Source organism: Phoca vitulina, unplaced genomic scaffold, assembly GCF_004348235.1.
Source record: "Phoca vitulina isolate PV1807 unplaced genomic scaffold, GSC_HSeal_1.0 scaffold1, whole genome shotgun sequence".
NCBI classification, from domain to species: domain Eukaryota; kingdom Metazoa; phylum Chordata; class Mammalia; order Carnivora; family Phocidae; genus Phoca; species Phoca vitulina.
Window position 1 is genome coordinate 5187310 of NW_022589704.1, and position 19895 is coordinate 5207204.

The window sequence follows — 19895 nt, forward strand, 5'->3', positions numbered from 1 at the left end:
TTGCAGATGGCTGTACCCATATACAGAGATTTGGCACTGTTCCTTTCACAGGCCCATCAACAATATTAAATCATCGCACATCTACATTTTAGCAAACAATACAATCTTTAGTGAATACTTTTTTTTTTTAAATGCAACTAATTGAAACATTATCTGACATGTTGCTCTTCCTTTAAATTTTTAAGATTATTCAGAAAGACTGGCTAGTGGAGCCTTCCTACAATTAATTACCTGATTGATTCGCTTCACTATTGAAATGTCAGAAATATTTACTAGAAAAAAACAGATTGCAACAACCACCACCTCTCTGCAAAGCAAAAATGCATCCAGTCTTTAATTATAAACTGTCTGGAGTCTCAGTCACTTCTTACATTAATAAAGAAAATCCAAAATTGAGAATAAGACAGGATGCTTCGCCTGCTGGGATTCTCATTTATTTAACACTACCCTAGATATTGCTAATATTTGTCTATGATGGGAGAGGAGAGGGTACAAGGAGACAGTGGTGACTGGACACCTGTGAATCAGAAAATGCTAACTCTTATATATTTCTCCTTGAGGTAGGGGGGGAAAAAGTAATTGCAATCCATGGTTTCAAGTCAGTTAAGACGCAGCTGAGGGAACGCAGAAAGCTCTACGTGGGCAAGGACTTCCAGCAGAGCTCAAACTATGGCTTCCTTTTTGCCTCCTGTGCCAGGATGCTCAGAGATCAGTTGTTTTTCCGAGTGCAGGGTTTCTAGCATAATGCCTTTTCCTTTGTTGCCTGGCACTTAACTCTCTATTGTTTTAAGGAGTATCTGGGGTTTCTTTCAGTGTAAGGTACAAGTTGAGAGGAGGAGGAGGAGGAGGAGAACAATGCAGAGGCAGGCTGAGCCCCTCAGCTTAGCATGACTCAGGGCCTGAGAAAGCAATTAGGACGCTGGTTGGAGAGGGGAAGTTGACCTGTGTGGTTGGTGATCCCAGCCCAGTGCCTTCCCGAGAGCCGTCCACAGCAGCCACACGACCTCTGCTCGGTGGTGGTGGACGGCGTCAGTGCGCAGGCAAGACCCGCGCTGTCCTAGAACCCGAGCTGTTTGTGACTTCTTGCTGCCCGAAGAGGCGACGCTCCGGGGCGGAGGCATTTCAGGCTTTTGAACTGCTTGCAGCGCTGTGAAGGGCAGGCAACAGCTTTTCAGACAATAGTTGAGAACTTGTTCAGCAAAGCTTGGTTTTTTTTTCCTTCAAAGGTTGAAATTTGTTCTACAGATAAAAGTAATGCCTTTGGGGAAAATAACTCTAAGGCATTTGTGACAAATGCGAGTCTCTCCAAGCATCAACCTACTACTGTGTCAATGGACAGTCAGCTACGGAAATATAGTGGGAACGGGAAGCCAGAACTTACGGAAAAAAAAAAAAAAACCTGCTGGGGGGGAGAAAAGTCAGAAACTAGAATAGGCTGTTCCTATCTGAAAGCTTGGCAGACCCCAAGAAGTTTGTGTTTAGAGGTAATGTGCTCCCATTTTAAAAGAAGGGGGAACAAAAAACAGGGGGTTGTAGATCTCAGGATGCAGGCTCTAATAAAACAGCCGTTCTCTCCTGGGGACACAGAATGGTTCCCTGGCCTTGGCAAGTAACTCCTCCCGTTTAACTTCTTTTAAAACTTCTCACGGGTGGACAGGGAGTTAATAAAAGAAACAATATGTATAAGAAAATGCGAGGTGCCCAGAGCACGGCTAATGGAATTTGGTGCTGGCTTTAATTTTAATGAAGAAAGTTGCCAGTAGCAACAAAACTGTCAGCCGCCGCCGAGCACCATTAATAAAGATGGAGACGACATTAGCGCCCTGCATCAGTACAAAAGGTTCCCCTCGCTTCATGCTGTGCTAAATTGGCTGCCCAATTTTTCTTAAGTGTCCATTCTATTTAGAAGACAATTTATTAATTTTTGCCATTCATTGTCAGTTGACAGGCCATCATTTTGTAGCCCGAATTTTAGATGAAAACTAATTGAAAAGACTGGCAGTATTTATGAGGGGTATTATTTGTCAATTACAGCAGCAAATACTCCTTGCTACCACCAACTTTGATGCCCCTGTTCTCTGGGTGTGAGGACTGTTACTGTTGGCATTAAAATATGAGTTAAGTCTCTCCCGGTTCATCAGCTCATCAATTTCATAGGCATGGAAGGAAACCACCTTTCATGTTATATGGACCTTTCATGGTAGATGGATATGTTATAACGTTTGACAAAGGGGAAGTACACATCACGTAATGAGCACATATAATTGTGAACACAAAATATAATTCATTGTGAAATAATTCCAATTCATTACTTTGTAGCATCTCTGGGGTAGGAGTCTTAAGAACTCCTCGAAAGGTCTGCTTTCTAAATTTTGTATAGTTTTAAAATAATTCCCTTCTAAATTACTCTATCTTAAATAAAATCAAGTAGATGGATATATTCTGAGTGTCAATCTTCCAACTTGAGGGCTTGATGTCTTTTGAAAAAGAAATAACAAGCCTTATGTTTTATAAGGAAAAACGCTTTTTGTTGGTGAAAAGCCCTCTAGAACTTTGCAGCTATAAAGTTAGATAAATAGGTTTCTCCAAAAATGCTATGTTCATATTCTATAGCAGTATCTTTCCATTTTTGAACTGCTACCAAAATGCTGGATAACGTGCATCGGAGCCAACGAACAGTTAGTTATGTGCTTACCAGCTGAAGAAAGAGTAAGTGAATTATGATCTTTTCTGCCCTACTAAGTTTCCTTTCCGTAGTCATGTTGATGACAGAATTCGTTAATGATTGCTATAGAACCTGAGTTATATTCAGTTTGAACTTATACAAAGTTAAAGGTCTTAGCCGTGAAGAGACACACTTGCCCCAAATGGCAAAGGCAATGCCTGGACAGCCATGCACCGCGTCAGTGAAAACCCGAGGTCACCCAGGCAGCAGTGGGGACTGGCCGCACCTACACTCGCCTAACGCATTCAAACGGTCTAACAAAAACATGCACAGGGGCACAGATCAAAAGGCGTATTTCAGGAGGAACTTCAGCAGACTTCTGGGTTCTTCAGTGCTTTTAACTGGAAAAACCTGTCTTTATACTCAATTGATTCCCAAATGACTTCCGTGCTGAGTTCCTGGAAATCAGTTACAGACATACATAGAAAATGCTTGTCTATTCGTCTTTCTTTATCACTAACCGACCTTGTGTTTGCTGCTACCTGAAAGCTAGCTGGCAAACCGACATGGTGCTCTTCGGTGTCCTTCGTGCAGGGTGCATGCGTGGAGAAACACAAGGTCTGTTGTTGTTTCTGTTTGAAAAGAAATGTCTGTAAGAAGGGTGCATGCTCCTCAAAGGATGTGCTCTGGGCAACCCAGGAGGGTGGAGGACGGGGGGGGAAGGACACCGTGTCTTGAGGTCTCCTTGTGATGCTCGGGAAGGCTCCAAAGAGCAGATTCCCGTGAACACACTGCCTCTCCAGTGAGCTACTGACCACTGAGTCAGAATCTGGGGGGCTCCCAACGACGGCACGCCACTAGGAATGCCTGGCTCCCACATAAATCTGGGCCCATTAAATAAGGTACGACTGAGCTTGTGTATTTCTCTGCTTACCTACAGCCATGTCTTCTCAGGCACTGATGATGCCCAGCTAGACTGCAGAGACCAAGCAGATTCTCAGATGCCAAAGCTCATGGCGTGAGCTGACCCTTAGCAAACGGTCTTCAGGGTTCAGCCTCAGGCAGGCAGCACTACCTTATGTTTTGATGTTTTGATGGTAACTCTGGGCAAGGGACATTTTTTGGTGGCTGTCCTGCACCCTACCCCGAATTCACATGGCTGTAGGTATCCAACTTTACGTGGAAAGTTAACCCTTTCCCATCTTGGCCTGTGTACTCTGGGCCAACACGAGGTCTTACATCAAAGTCATCGCCTTGCCACTGCATATTTCATCCCCAAAGTCACAGGGACTGGGTCAGCGTTAGGCCGCAAGGTGGCCCACGTGGGGCTGCTCACAACTAGAGAGTCATTTCTGGGACTTCTGCTTGGGTCTACTGCTGGCTTAGATGTGGAACGAGTATAGAACCACAAGTGCCCGGGTTTCACACACGGAGAATGTGCAGGGCCCAAACCCCACAAGATCAGAGCCAAGAGGTGCCTCCTGTTGCCATTATTTGGGGTGGCCCTTCCACTTCATTGAGTCAATAAGCCCCTTCCTTGCTGACACCAGGTAAGCTGCATTTTCTTACACACACAACCCTGATAATGCTGCGTGAGCCAATGGGGATCCGAACAAACCGAAGAGAAGGAGCTACAGCCTCAGGAATACTAAATTAAGATGAAAATTCTCAATGTCGTTGGTACTTCTGAGACAAGGATGACTTCCTGGAAATGCAGCATCCTCTAACCATCAAGAGACCCCCAAAGAGTAAAGAACCCCATGTCTCTACGGCATGATGGTCAAGGAAGTCTCCTCCATACCAGATGCATGATCGTCCATTTACAACCCCACGTCTCCACTTCAACTGGGCATCCTCAGACCTGAATTGAGAGAGGAGGCTCAGCTCTCCCAGCGGCCCCAGCGTTATGGAGGCAAGAGAATGGGGTATGAGTAGACATGTACTCACAATGCAGAAACCCACAGTTCAGGGCAATGAATCTAAAGGAAAAGAAGACAGACTTTATTTATATCTAAACCTGGAATCACTCTATTTTTAATTTAGTATAACTCAAAGGCTTCAAAAATATATCTAAGATAAAATAAGCTTAGAAGTAGGTTTCAAAAGTGATAAATCTGTAACTGATTTAATAACTACGTCTAAAACATATTGATGCTATTTAAATAAAGAGTAGTAAAGAGAATTTAGAATTTCAGGTGACATCTGCTTTTGAATCGAACATATTAATGACTGAATTTGAATGCCTGCCATACTACCATTAATTCTTGACACATCCAAGCCACCGTTTTGCAGGAAGACCTTCTGCAACCTGTCCGCGAGCGGGCCAGAACCCATCACCCCACCCTGGTGCAGTGCCAACGAACAGCAACATGAGCTTCAAGCAACATCAACCTTCCAGATGGCCGGCCTGAGAACACCACAAAGGGCTACCTTCACCTTTTCTTCCTTTAAACCTTTTCTGCTTTTCCTTCACATGGTTGGAAAGGGTCCATTAGCCACCCTAGCTCAAAATAAGGAAGGTTGAGATTTTGGAAGTGACGACCATGGAAAGCAAGATTGAAAGGCAGGGCCTCCTCTGAGCCACCCAATCCCGCTGAGCCACATCCCAAGGGGAGAGCTGACCACGGGGGCTCTGGCCGTGGAAGTGACCTACACTCTCAGGGAGGCTTCACAGAATACTGGCTCCAAAAATAAGGATGTCTAAAGAATTGTTTCTTGTCATTTGTTTCATTAACTTTAGATGGGAAAGGGGGAAAAAGTAAAGCAGGGGGGAATTCAGCCATTTTTGAGACCCCACCACGAGACTGCCCATCATTCCACCAGGTCGATGGAGGATGCAGGTGAAGCTCGGACAGGGGATGGGACTTCCCTAAATCATGGCTAATATGTGGAAGTGGCAGGACTGGGCGTCAGGCTGGTGGGTTCAAAGCCCTTGTTCCCGCTGGTCTCTAGGCCCTGCTGCATCCCAATCGGCTGGTCACCTTGCATCGACTACAGCAGTTGAAGGCAGAACAAGGAGTCTGACGGTCGGCACGTCTCTGTGAGGAAGGGCAGAGCAGCCAGCTGGGAGGGGACATTCCCAGGGCGGCCCAGCTGACTCCACTGAGAACAGGCCTCACGTGCCATGAGGGGATGAGAGCGGGGCAGGACGTGGGGGAGCTCTCTGCTTTGCACCATGTGGTGTGCATGGGGCCACAAGAAGGACCACGGATGGGCTCCTGTACGCAGTGCTCTTGATCTTTTGGACTGGAGCAAGGAACTGGGTCTACACTGTCCCAGCTAGGACAGCAGCTGACAGGGCTGGATCCCTGGTTTTCCCACTGGGTGTCCTGGAGGGGGCCCCAAGAAGTCTGGTCAATAGGGCAGTGCCACTTTCTCCAGCTGAGTAATTTGGATTCCACATCTTGCTGTCAATCATTCCACAAGCCTACGCATCTAACACTTTCTCCTTCTTCCACAGAACTGGCAGATTCACTGTATCTGCTTCACTTAAAAACTGGAGTCATGAGGTGTGGCTCAAGGATAGCTTCCAGCATCTCTATACTGGCAGCTGATGAAGAGAGTCTGCATTTCTAACCAAACCCAACATGAACCACCTACCGCCCTCTCCCCGTTGAATTAACCGTGGATCAGTCTGCAGGTTTCTCATCTTCCTCCCCACAAAAGGGAACTCGTTTGTTCTATAAATTTCAGCACTTGTAAATGCACTTATCATACTTTACTCCCTAAATGAGGTTGAATAATATATTCAGTCTGATTAAATTTTCATTAACATTCAAAATCATTACTCAGTCATATTGTCTGGTAAAACATTCTGGCTTCTCAGTCCCCAAATAATTGCCACAGGGTCTCAAGAAGTGATCCCTAGTTCTGCTAACAGGGAAACACAGGGCTGTCTCCTGAACTGTCTACAAGGGACAGGAAAAGAAGGGTCACACCCTCTCACCTGCCACACCCCGGGGTGTCGAGGGACTTATCTGGACCTGCCTGGGGATTAATCAGAAAGAAACAACTAAAATCACAAGGAAGTTGGCATTGTAAGCCCCAAGTTTCTCCGACTCAGTATCATCAGCAGTAAGGGGGTCACGGGCTTGTTCTGTGAAAAATTCCTCACTTAACTTGTCCAAACACAAGATTTCTAATCTTCAAACAGAGAAGGCAGAGAGGTATCCTTCCCCGCGCAGTCTGTCAAATGCAGTGAAGACAGACCCCCTTACACAGTCCCGAGTTTAATGCCTTCCGTGTTTACCGCTGCTCGTACCCCAAACGCGCCAAGCTCCAATAAATGCGATTAAAAAAAAAAGGGCTCCTCAAAGAAAGAGGGCAAATTCTCATTGATTTCCTTCCTTTGTGGCGTGAATTGCCGGGCCATAGAAATTAAGGGGTCTTTTGTAAGTCGCCCAACTTTCTGGCGAGCACTCTATTCTTGCAGCTCTACCTTCTTTAACCTCTTTGTTGGGAGGTGTCAAAGGTCTATCAGAGATGCGCCGAAGTCGGCCGAACAGCGGCAGCCTGCGAGCTATCGGCCGATCTGGAGTCCACCTCTGTGGGACTCCCCCCGCTCATTCATCACGGCCGGGACAGCTGGGCTGATTGCGGCCCGCCAGCACAATGCGGCCCGCTGCCCACCCGCGGCCCCGGCCAGGGGAGGGCGGGCCGCACGGGCGGCCACGGCCTGAGATAAGTGCTGGCTGTCAGCGCAAGGACAAAGAAGGGCAGGCCCTGGGGAGAGAAAGGAGATAAAAAAAAAAAAATTCTTCGCAACTGCTTTATCTGATGAGGGTTATGGCTAATTAATTATAAACTCAATTACCTAACCCTTACTTCAGCAGTCTCTACTCATTAAGAGATAAAACTTGACTGACGGCTAACTTTCGCTTTGCACACGGACGCGCCCGCGCCCCGGCACCCCCCCTCCCTACCAGCACCCCCGGAGGCGGGGGGCGCTCCCCTGCGCGCACTGCACCCCGGCAGGACGCAGCGGCGTCCGGACACCCGGACACGACACAGCGGCCAGGACGCGCGTGCCCCTCAGCGCGGCTCCCCCGGCCCCGCGGCGTTTTGAGCGGATCTTTCCGTGTGGGTGCCACCAGCGGGTGGCAGGCTGCAGGGGAGCTCTCCTCTTCCTGACGACGGCTCCTGATCAGGAGGGAGGAAGGAGCCACGCGGGCAGGTAATATTTTTAAATACAAATTTCCATTTCCCCTCGAAATTCTGGACAGGCCTGACCTCCTTTTTCAGCTCCTAGCACCTTGTCTCAGAGCCGGCGGCAGCCCACAGGCCTGTCTCATCAATAGGCTCTATTCAGCAAAGGCTGTTAATCTCTCTCGCCCTCTCCGCTTTGCCCCTTTAATGTATTTTCATGTCTATAAGTTCTTTTAATAAGCTGGGAGGGTCTGGGAGAGAAATACTCCAGGTCTCCTTACTGCTTGTCGCCAAAACCGCCTCTGGCATACTGCCGGCGAGACGTGCTGGGTGCGCATCCGAACACCCAGGCTTCTTCCTCGTCCCACCGGGAGGCCGCCGGGACCCCCAGCTTGCATCTCAGCGCCATTATTTTTATGGCGCGCTCAGGAAGCGCCTCCCACCCCCTTCCTTCCTCTGGTCACTCGCTCCTGCACTTGCACTTCCCCGGGCGGCCTCCCAGGTGGCTCCTGGCATGGGCATGGCCGCGGACCGTCCGGGTTCAGAGCCCCACGCACGGAGAACCAGGGCTGATCCGGCCAACGCTGCCCGGGAGCCCCTTGGCCAAGGTTGTGTCGGGGAGAAGACGGACACAGTGCCCAGTGAAGGAGGCTGTGGGGGCAGAAGACCCTGGGTCAGGGCCCAGCACTGCCAGTGAGCTGCTAAACACCCCTGGGCAGGTCAGGCCACGGCCCCCATGTGGGCGCAGACCTGCAAGCCCACGGATCCTCAGGAATGGGCTTGACAGGAGTGGCCGGGGAGGGCCCGACTCTGCAGGGAGAGCGAGAAGGCAAGGGTGGTCACGGACAGGCGTACTCAGCCACGTTGTCACGAATACACGGCGGCTGTCCCGAGTGGCCCCGAAGTGCTTCTTTGCAAAGCCCTCCCCGCCCGCAGCCTCCAGCAAAGGAAAACCTCAGCATCATTTTTCAAATGCGGTCTCTGGCAGGAAGGCTGCCTGGAATGGGTCCCCTGCTAGCGTGATGTGTGACGTGGGGAGTTGTGCGTGGAGCCACGACGCACAGGTGCTGGGGGCCCACGGAAGCAGGTCACCGCCCCCAAACAGGTGATTACTTTTAGAACGTGAGAAATGTCACCCATCTGGAAGTGTGATTACAAGACAGGCAGCAGTGAATAACTCGTGGTTGTTGATGTTTGTATCGTACTTAAATAAAACACAGAATTTCTCACGTCTGTATCCGACTGCTTTCTGCGCAGGTGAGAAGGGGCGGCTCGTTTGTTGAGTCTCCACTCCTCTGGTTCACGTGCAGCCACCTGGGTCCTCTCCGTGGTCACCGTACCCACTCCCGTCTGGCTTGTGTTCCCTGCGCCCAATGGCAGCAGCCCAGGAGTGGGGATGGGTGTCCCTGCGGGCCAGGGCTGGGGTGGCACGGAAGCCTGGGTGTTCTCAGAGTGTCAGCTCGTCTTCCTTTCTCCTCCGAGTCCTCTACTGAAGAGGACCGAAGGGAGAAGTGAAGGCAGGGCAGGAAAGGTGCACACGAGCAGGTGACTGGGTACACTGGGTGCCAAGAACACATCTTCTCCCCCAACCCCAGGGGCTGGGAGTGGGCTGGAACGAGAGGCAGGAAGGACCACGTGTCCTGGAGGAGGGCGGGGCGAGAGATTAGGTGGGGGCGGAAGCTCTAAGCCTGACAGGTAACAAGCGGCAGCGGTCAGTTCCCCCCCGAGCCTGGAACAGACGGGGCAAAGGAGGGCCTTGTTTCAGTGTATTCAGGGAAGCTTCCGCCGTCCGGCGCTGAAAACCTGCCACCCACGGGTGACGCCACGGGAGGAAAGCCCGCGAATGCAAAACGTCACGTCAGCTTGTTTACATCATCGACGCCACTCCAACAGAGGAATCACTTTTAAATCTGATTGGAAACGATGAATACTTGGAGGGACATTCAGAAAAAAACCAGTTAATTATAGTCATATGTGTGGTCATAATTGGCCCTTGTTGGCCAATAGAAGGAAGACATTTGCAACTTTTCCCAGGAAATTATATTCTAAATCCTTCACGAGGTAGACCTCGTCCTTTTTCTGAGAAAACTTGATGGCAGTCTTTAGTATTCACTGGCATAATTAGGACTGCAGTTAATTTCATTAAATTCTCTTGCTGCTAAATGAAGCAGATTATGAGACATCTTTTACTGCAAGGCGTGAAATTACAGCCTGTCAGCTGCCAATGGTGGGGTGAAACTAATGAATTACAGGGTAAATAACACCAGAATTAACCAGCCAATTTAACATAGTGCCATGGAACAAAGTCATTTTTACTTAGAGCTTCAAGGAACAACATGGTCAGGGTACCCCTAAACCATACACATGAAGGGGGGGTTTGGTCCACTGAAGACCCCAAGCCGAGGGGCAGGTGGGGGTGAGGAGAAATCAGCCATGTACACAACTCAAAACCCTCTCCAAAACTGGAAAAGCATTAGGAGAGAAACGTCTCCAAATACTTACAAGAAGGGGCAAAAAGTTCAATGAATTACCAAGATGCGACCGTGAGTTCCCACTCTGTTTGTTAGAAGACTGGTACAACTTTATCTGCTCTCAGCGTGTGATTGCGCGTCTATACGCACAGTTGGGGGGTGGGTGTAAGAGCTTTGAGAAGAGCACCTCACAAGTGGACTACATTATCAGTATCACACTCATGAGCAACGATCTCACCGTGGTCATCACAATCAATGGACTATTATGTTCACTATGAATGATTTTTCCCTTTTGCTAAATCCAAATCTTGGTTGAAACAATGATTACTTTCCTCCTTTTCTTAACCACGTTCTGATACGGCATAGACAGGGTACCAGCTCCAGGATAAGAATGCAACTATGTGCCTATGAGTAGGGCTTCGCCCACCAATCATCACCAAGTGCAGACTCTGTCCCAGGTGGTCTGCTGGGGAGAGGGGGTGGACATATGGCGCCAGCCACTCTGAGAGGTGAGCACACAGCGTAGATCTTACAGGATTGACCAGAAATTGTTTTAGGTCAAAGGTTTTAACACTCCCTCCCCATTGCACTGACCATACTGTGAAACTTTGAGACCTTACTATCCTGGGATGGGAATTAGCTTTAAAGGCTCCTGGTGAGGTCCAACTTCTCATACTGACCACGTAAAATGTATGCTGGGAAAAAGTGACCTTGAGGGATTTTGCTCTACCTGGTAGAAAAAACAAAAAGGAAGAGCCCCAGGGAGGCATGCTCAGGCTACCCCTGAGATGAGATGCCACAGGTCAGGTGTAGTGTTCAAAGGTCACTGTCTAGGGGCACCTGGGTGGCTCAGTGGGAAGCTCAGTGGGAAGCCTGCTTCTCCCTCTCCCACTCTCCCTGCTTGTGTTCCCTCTTTCGCTGTGTCTCTGTCAAATAAATAAAATCTTAAAAAAAAAAAAAAAGGTCACTTTCTTGGAAAACAAACCCAGAAGGGCACATCTCAGGATCTGGAAACAGACTGCATGGTAGAAATGATCCCTTTAAAGGGCTAGCTGCGCTACCTCAATTAGGAGTATTCAAAAACATTGAAAATGTTTCTTGTTTGATAAAATGACAAATTAAATTGCTTTGGTTAGAACAGTTTTACGGTAAATCTGATTCATTTTAACGCTGCCATATCTTTTCACAGATGCAGTGTGCTACGGAGAGTGAACTTCAAGCTAATGTATGAAGAGGTTCGTGCTACGCATGAGCTTAATACAGGAACGCACACAGTGCGACACCACCATCTCCACTATGACTCATTGTCCTTCCGGACAAAACTGAAAGCCTGAGTTGTGTGAATAGAAAGAGGGCTCTGAATTTTTGGGATTGTGTGAAGAACCAGAAGGGCACTCCTGAGAGCAAACAAAAGATGATCATATGTTTTTTGGTTCCAGCTTCCTTTCAAAAGCAGTTATTTTTTTTCTGAATGGAATCCTCTTTTCACTTGATCTCAGTCCAATCCAAAAGGCCGAGAGACTATCTGAACTCTCTTTTCTTCCTTGGTTTCCGATTCTGTGAACAGAACCACCACCCTTCTGGGCACCTGGTCTCCCGAGCTGCTCCTTATTCCAACCCGAGACTCACGATGCTGCTGAGTTCTGGGGCGCCGGTCGGCCCGGAGGGGTCTGCTGCCAGCACAACAGCCTCCCTCTCATTTGGCTGCACGTGGTCAGCCTGGGAAATGCCAGCCGGTCTGTGGTTCTCGGGTTCTGGGGAGGGCACAGCCCGCTGGGAAGCAGTGGGATTCCTTCTGAGAAAAGACACGCCAACTCCTACGTTCCATCTGGGCTTCAGGGGGTCTGTGCACTTCAGGCTAGGAACCTACAAATGGCCACTTTCAAAACCTTTTTCCTCTGAGTCCTAGACCCAAATCTCCAACCATCCAGTAAAGTGTTTAACAGGATGCCTCTTTAAACTCAGATAGAAACCCTCTGCCTGGCACGCACCCGAATTCCAGCCTCAACCATGCTGTGTGCACACCGTGCCACTCTCCTCAGTCCTGGGGATGCTGGGAAGCTCCCAAAGCTCCCAGACACCAGCCAAGGGCCACCTCCCAAGCAGGCTTTCCTAGGGACAGCAGTCCAGTCAAAAAGTGGGCCGGACATGGTCAATGTCCAGGAATGAGGGGGGAAGGACAATACGAAAAACCAAGAAGACCCTAGTTCCTGACCTGGGCGACTCCATGGATGTCACCGATAGGGAAGATGCAAAGACAAGCAGGCTCAGGAAGAGAGGCATGAGAAGGGAAGGTCATGGTAGATCAGCAGGGCCAGAGGTGACCCATGGCTAGGAACAGGGCATCCTCGGCAAGCCCAGGCCGAGGGTTTGCCGGCTCCCCGAGCTTCTCCCCCGTGCCATCTTCCTGTTCAGGAGTGTCGGGCATAGCCTGATTCTGCGTCCGTGTCTGTGAACACTGCATCCAGAGAGGTGCATAGCCTGATTCTGCGTCCCTGTCTGTGAACACCGCATCCAGAGAGGTGCATAGCCTGATTCTGCGTCCGTGTCTGTGAACACCGCATTCAGAGAGGTGGGCACCAAGCCTGTTTTGGCTTCAGGTGAACACATCCTAAATGTGGTCTGAGCTGCACTGACGACAGAAATAGCCTCATGGCCTGGTCTGACTCAGGACACGGCTGGGGTCTGGGGGTTACCCTGTGCTCCCTGCTGGCCCTCTTCCTGAGATCCTGGGACCGCCTCGCTCTTCACTGCCCCCAAGGCCCCCCAACATGCCTGGTTCTTGGGATGAAGCTTCAGCTTGGTGCACGCTTCTGTTCCTGGTCAGGTAACCTGCTTGGCATAAAGCAGGGCCCATGGCTTGAAAGCTCCTGTTGATTGTTCAACAACGGAGCCCAGCTGCCAGGCCAGGTCCTCACTAGGTCCGGGGGACACCCCAGACGGTACGCTGTAATTGGTGCCCAAACAAGAATCACAGTCTGGTGGGGGAGGCAGGAAAGACCATGAGTTGTCATCACGCTGTGTGACAAGTGCTATGGTGTTTGTGTGCAGAGGGCCACTGAGGGAATTAAGGGATGGGGCACAAAAAAGGGCATCTCCTTGGGCCATGGAGAGGCAGGCCAGGTGGAGGAGCGGCGGTCAGCGGTGAGGCAGCAGAGAGATTGGGATGCGGGTGGCGGCTGCAACGGAGCCGGAGCGGGAGGGCAGAGACAGGGCAAGCTGGCCTCATGCTGTGTGAGAGGCACGAGATCCTCGGGAAGGCGCGAGGACCTGCCGCTGAGATCCAGTCCTGGTAGCCTGGGGGCTGTTTCCACTCTACAGTAGTGCCTCCATTAACCCCTACGAGGGCTTGCCATTTTTTGGAATCAGTTGCCAACATTTAAAAAGGACAAGATTTGATATGCCAACCCAGATTCTTGGCGTCCCTTAAACACTAGGGCCATCTGGAAACACGGGTCACAAAATAGGGGGTGTGGGAGTGACTGCTGCCTTCGTAGTAGGAGCCGCCCTCCCCGTGAACCAAACCCTTAAACCCCACTACCCAGAACGCACTCGTCCAAAGTGCATCTGCCTGGCCCTACAGTGCATTGTGTCCACAACTCCTGCGTTGGATATTTTTATTCATTGGGCCACAGACAACCCAAGTCCAAGCTGTCCACTGACATCCTGGGGTCAAGTGGAAAAGTTGTGCAGGAAACAGGACTTATGGGATCAGGAAGCTCTTGAAAGGCTATGGATCCTGGAATGGGCAGGCTTAAAACAGAGGTCCCTGATTTAGGGCAGAGAGGCGCCAAGGGCTGGGAGCCCAGCGACGATGCGGTGTACTGGGTAAGACAGGGCAGGGGAAGGCTGCCCCAGAGATGGGCAGCACAGGCTCTGGGAGGGACGTGGAGGAGGAGGGGTAGCAACGCCACGTGGGGAGGAGATCCGATGCCGCCGTCACATGCTGGAGAGGTCGGGCCTCAGAAGGAAGGAGGAGCATCCTTTTCTGGAGATGGGACGGTCACCCACTGCCGCAGCAAGAACACTCCCACGTGGGAGAGTGGGGCGTGAGCAGCAATTCTGAAACACCCACGAGGAGAGTCAGGAGAGACAGTCTGGGGAGGGATGGGAGATACTGGGCAGGGACAGGCTGGGAGGGGTGGGCAGGTGCCGGGGCCAAGGGGCAGGACCCACCCCATTGGCTTGGAAGGGCTCCACAGGGAAAAGTGAGAAGGGGCAGAAAAGAACAACAAACATCTGCATTTAGCTTTGAACACCCATAACCCTAATTTTACATGAAGCTTTATATGTAAGATGAAAACATTTTCAGATTACTGAATTGACGGAAAACACTGATCCACCAGGAGGTTTGCTCCCAGATGGCTGAGTCTTTGTAGGTTCTTCCCAAAGGACCTCTTCTACGAAGAGCATCTTTAAATTCACTAGAATATAAAAGACCCAACTAAATTGAAACACAGTAATCCAAATATAAAAAATATACCTGTGGTAAGTAAACAACATGCTCCTTCATTTACACTTTAGGAGCCAGCGGCAGACCTGCCATTCTTCCAAACACCGAGAGTACAAGGGACCCAATCAAACAATCTATGACAACGACACGTGAGGTGAAATGTTCTCCACGTCCGTGGGGAACAAAGTCACAGGCTCTATTATCGCTACTGTGGGTCGCTGCTGACACGTGGAGGAAATGCTAATTCCTTAGAGGCTGGCAGACAGAACGATGAGCCCCCCGCCCCCTGTCCCACATTCTCAGGTCCCTGAATTCTCTGCAGAGCGCGCGTTAAGAACTCTGGCGCCCGGGCACCTAGCGTGTCCTCTGCAACTAAGCAATCATGCCAAGCACTTTCGAGCTGCAGCGGCCAGCAAGGTGCCAGGACTTCCTTGCTCTCCTACGGGTAGTCTTTGCTCCTGAACTCTGACACAAAGAACAGAAGGGAAGGGCTGCCTGGGTGGCTCAGGCTAAACATCCGACTCTTCTGCTCAGGTCATGATCTTGGGGTCATGGGTTCGGGGCTCATGTCCGGGTCCGCGCTCAGCACAGAGACTGCTTGAGTCTCTCTCTCCCTCTGCCCCTTCCCCCGCCTGTGTGCATGCTCTCTAAATAAATAAGTAAATAATAAATAAATAAATAAATAAATAAAATCTTAAAAAAACAAAAACAGAAGGGAAGCCAAAACCAGGAGAACATGGAGGAGGCCCAACCATTGGGTGGGCTCCCGCTTCCAGAGAGAGGGGCCCCCTCCCCACGAGTGGCACCTTGTAGAAGTAGGTACGTCTTATCTGCCATCATCATGGAATGGGGACCACAAGATTTCTTTTAAGTATGTAGATGCTTCCTAATGCAGGGCTCGGCGTTCTTCACCTCACTGACAGGCGCGCAGGTGAGACCACTAGTAAGGGCGCCTGGGGGGAAGGGAGAGGGCGGCGGGTATGCGGGTGGGGACGGGACTCATCGAGGGGTGAGGAACGACCAGGGTGAGGCTGTGGGAAGGGGGCACATGCCTGAAATCACTGATTCTTCCAGCAATGACAGAAGTTGACAGAAACTCGCAGCTGTCGGGGAGAGTCTGGTCCGCCGTATCACGACGACTCGCCCAAGGTGCGTGCTTCATCAACACTGGTAATTATTCATCAACTGCTAGGTGGTAAGCAAGTAACTATTTAAAAATACATGGATGTCCATTCAAGAGATTCGGAAGGAAGCCGCTGGTAACTCTTCTGAGCAGAAACTCACGACAGCTTCGCGTCACGTGTTCATCGAGAGCTTCTAGACTTATTTTTCTCTTCTTCACCGGTCAGGCTGCTTGTGAGTGTTGTCTACACTCGCTGCCCCGCATCTCCCCCTCTGCACACTAGCGTCACTGACAGCACCGATGGCCCCGGCACCCCCCCAACAGACAGCTCTCCGTCCCCTGTCTTCTCCCTGTCTGCAGAAGCCAAGCCAAGCTCCGTTCTCCCTCTTAGACTCCCTCCCACTTCTCTGCTCCTGTTTCCCAGTTTGGGTCTCCCTCACGTGCCCGTTCTTACCACCCTCGTGTTCCTCAGACCCCACCACCCCAGCCCTCTGCTCTCGCTCTGTGCGATCCCTCCAAATCGTATCCTCTCCCCTCTACAGTTGCCACGTCTACACTAACAGTCCCCGAATGTGTACCTTCAGCCCGGGATTCCCCTGGCTGTAAAAAACATCCACCAGATGGCTTGCTGGGCTGTTCCACGGGCCCCTCAGATGCAAGATGTCTAAACCACGTGACACTCACTGCTTCTTCTGGGGTCCCATCCCTCCTGCCGTCTCTCATCTGGTGAATGGACCATCTTCTGTGACGCTGACTGAGCCAGAAATCTCAACACCATCCTCCTCCCTCTTCTTCCCTCATCCTGCACACCTATCAACGGCTGCCATAAAATCTCCCAGATTCGTCCCCTTCCCTCCACTCCTGCAGCCATGGCCTTTACGAGCCCTCTCCAGGCGCCACCAGACTCACCTAGATCATTGCCCCGCCTGCGTCTACCTGCGCTCCTGCTCCCCGATCAGCCTCCATGCTGCAGCCAGAAGGACGTCGCTAAAGTACATCAGGCTGGAGTACCAGCCAGTGAAACCCGGGCCGATGAATGTTGAATTCTGACCCATCGTTTGCAAGGCTTCCAAAGGGAGGAGTTAGAAAAGGAGCTGAGAGGGAGGCCAGAAGAAAAAGGGAGGTTTCCAGCTCTTTCTGGGCCAAGGGAAAAGGAGGGTGGAGGACCAGCATTGTTTTCTCTCTCCCTGGGTAAATGTCACTGTGCTTACATCTCTAAGCCATTTCTTTTCTTAAATGGATGCACAATGGTTGAAGCCTGTGGACAGCGGCGTATCGTCATAAAAGACTGGCCATCAACAGGTGAGTCACCCTGGGAAGTCTGCGTGATGCTCCCCTAACTGGAAGTCCACAAGGAGAAAGACTGACACCGTGGGCTGCAGGGTGATCATGAACTCCCCGAAGATCACAATGTGGTCTGATTCCAAACATTCCTTTCAAATGTTTTGAGTAAACAGCTAATATACTCTTAGCTGGAAAATTATTTTGCTCATAAATTATTTCAGATTTTAATTTTCCCCTTTTCTGGTTATGCTGCCTCCCTTCATTGACTTTCTCATTTTAAAAAGAAGTTCATAATTCTTTCTAAGTTTCTCTCATCCTGTGTTGGTGACATCTATTTCTGAGTGGAAATCAAGCTACAAAAATATCTTTCAAATGATGATAATCTGCAAATAAGGAACGATTTCATGTGTGAAAGCACGAATACCCCTTTCTCTAGGAATCCCAGACAGAAGGCACCAAGCAGCCTTTAGGTTTCCCCAAAGCGGTGGTTCTTAATGGGGTAGGACGGCTGTGAAAACTGATTAGCAACGAACCTCCCTCCCCACGAGCCCCCTCACAAAGCCCAGGCTCTGGCCCCTCCACCATCTCGCCGATGGAGTATACCGCGTGTATGTGCACACAGATATGTCCCCAAGATCGAAAACAACCAGTCCAAGGGCTTTTCCGAGTCCCTTGTGCAATATTTAAATGGAAAAGAACTACCTTGTGTTCTCAAACACTTAACTCCAAACTCATCCTATTGTCTGTAAGCTTTTTCTACGTAAGATTGCTTCATGCTAAGTGTAGATTAAGGTCCCTGGGAGAGAGAGAAATACCCACGGGCACATCTTCTGGCATCTAGACCGGTATCACATTAAATACCCGGCCCTGGGAATTTGTTCAGTACTGAACCGTCAACAACATGCCTCCTGAACAAATCCCACGTTCACTACACTAGAGGTAGCTTAAAGGTGACTTTATATGTCAAACTTACATGCCTGCGTGGCAAAATTTACCCAGAAAGTCTCAGAAACTAGATTTCTACTATAAATCCAAAAACAGTACCTATTTCTAGTTTATGCTTTAAAAACCAAGTCTTTAATCAATTAAGTTTGGAGAGAAAAGGCTTTCTGTTCATGAACTGTCATCTGCAGTAAACACTCGAAAGCTAAGGACAGTGCGTATAAAATGCAGAACCAGAGTGAATGCTCCCTTCTGGGTTCCCCGGTGCTTCTGGTACAGTAGCTGGGAGAGTCCGATACGTACCGCAGTGACCAGGACAGGCTGCCTGCCCTGCTAGGTTGTCACTTCCTGGACTATGTCTCTCATTCGAGTCCCTTTCTTGGTAACTGGTGATGGTAGCTAATACACGCACAGCCAGCAAATGCCGCCTGAAATTATCTGTAGCTAACGTAAGCATTTCATAATATTTTGGAGCCAACTATTTTGAATTAATTAAGTTTTCTAAACTTAACTTCTCCATGGGAAAAAATGCAAGAATGAATACTTCAGAAAGCGCAGCTTTCCTAATATATGAAACGTTGCAGCAAATAATCTCTTTTTCACTTTTAACAAAATTATTTTGAAGGCGCAATTGTGACCAGTGGCGGCCTATTCTTTGTCAGTGGTGCCATTTAAAGACACTCGTCAGATGCTTCGGCTGTCCACTGAACACATTTTCAGCTTTGTAAAATAACTTTGCCCCTCCGTCCTACCACTCCCCTGAAGCTTGTACTCCCCAGTTTCCGTGTTTATGCTTGCTTAAACTTTTTTTCATTTATCTGAAATTAAAAGTAATAAATTTATCGATGAGAAAGAAGACTCTCCTACCACAGGTAACTACTACGATCTAATAAGGTTGAGTATATGGTGTTTACACGTATGCACTTTCATATGAATGGAGAGATGAGGGGGATGGTAACTGCTCTTTCCAGATCACTCTGGGCCACCTGCCGTAGAGAGCTTACCTATTCTCCTTCTAACGCACCCAACAACCCTGCAAGGGGGGTGTCCTCTCACCCCCATTCTACAGAGGAGTTGCGTCAGGTTCAGAGATGGTGGGGGGCATTTGCCCGAGGTGCACAGCGGGGCTGCGGGGTCTCCCTGCAAGCCTGGATTGTGGCACCCCCTAAGTGAGTGTCAAGGCTCACGCTAGCATGGTGCATTTCGATCTCCGTAAATACTTACTAGAGCTGCTACTTCTTCTTTCATGTAATGCTGTTATATTTAACCTGAGCTATTCTCAAAACCCTTGAACCCACTATCCATCCGCCTGCCTGGCTCATGACCTCCGGCTTTATACCAGCATTCTGAAATATTTGGAGAGGTAACCGTGAAAATAAATGGTCACCGGTGCAACACATTTCTCCCCTTCTTTTTCTGTTCACATCTCTCTTGCCTTCGTTCTATTTTTCTGTCCCTCAGCTCTAACCAAGGAGGCAACTGTAGAGAAAACCCCAAGGGGCTAGATTCTTCTGGAGCTGTTGGGATGCAAAAAGGCCCACTGCACCAGCGAGGCAGGGGGCTGCCTTCATCCTCTCCCTGCAAAGTCGATGAGCCCTGAACTGCCGGAATCAGCCATCTAAACTGGTTAGTTTTAAATGCCTGCTTTTAAAAACATGCTGTGCATCCATGGAGTCTGGAACTGGGAGAATCCAAGAGAAGGGAAAAAATGTGATGGACAACAGATTTCACATTTCTGGCCGGGCGCCTTGCTGCATGGTGGACTAAGCGTCTACTCTGCTACTTTGACATGAAGTATTATCAGTTCTGATG

The 19895-nt window shown here is 49.6% G+C and overlaps 1 protein-coding gene across 11 annotated transcripts in view; it reads right to left on the bottom strand.

Moving 5' to 3' along the window:
* Positions 1-19895, bottom strand: part of AGAP1 (ArfGAP with GTPase domain, ankyrin repeat and PH domain 1) — a 520170-nt gene that overhangs the window by 213673 nt on the left and 286602 nt on the right. The window contains exon 10 of one of the 11 annotated variants that reach the window (XM_032394245.1): positions 4882-7387. The exons of the other annotated variants lie outside the window; for them this stretch is intronic. Within the exon in view, the coding sequence (XP_032250136.1) occupies positions 7235-7387 (153 nt within the window). The 3' untranslated portion in view covers positions 4882-7234. Of the gene's footprint in view, positions 1-4881; positions 7388-19895 lie in introns of those variants that run through there. 11 annotated transcript variants of the gene reach the window in all.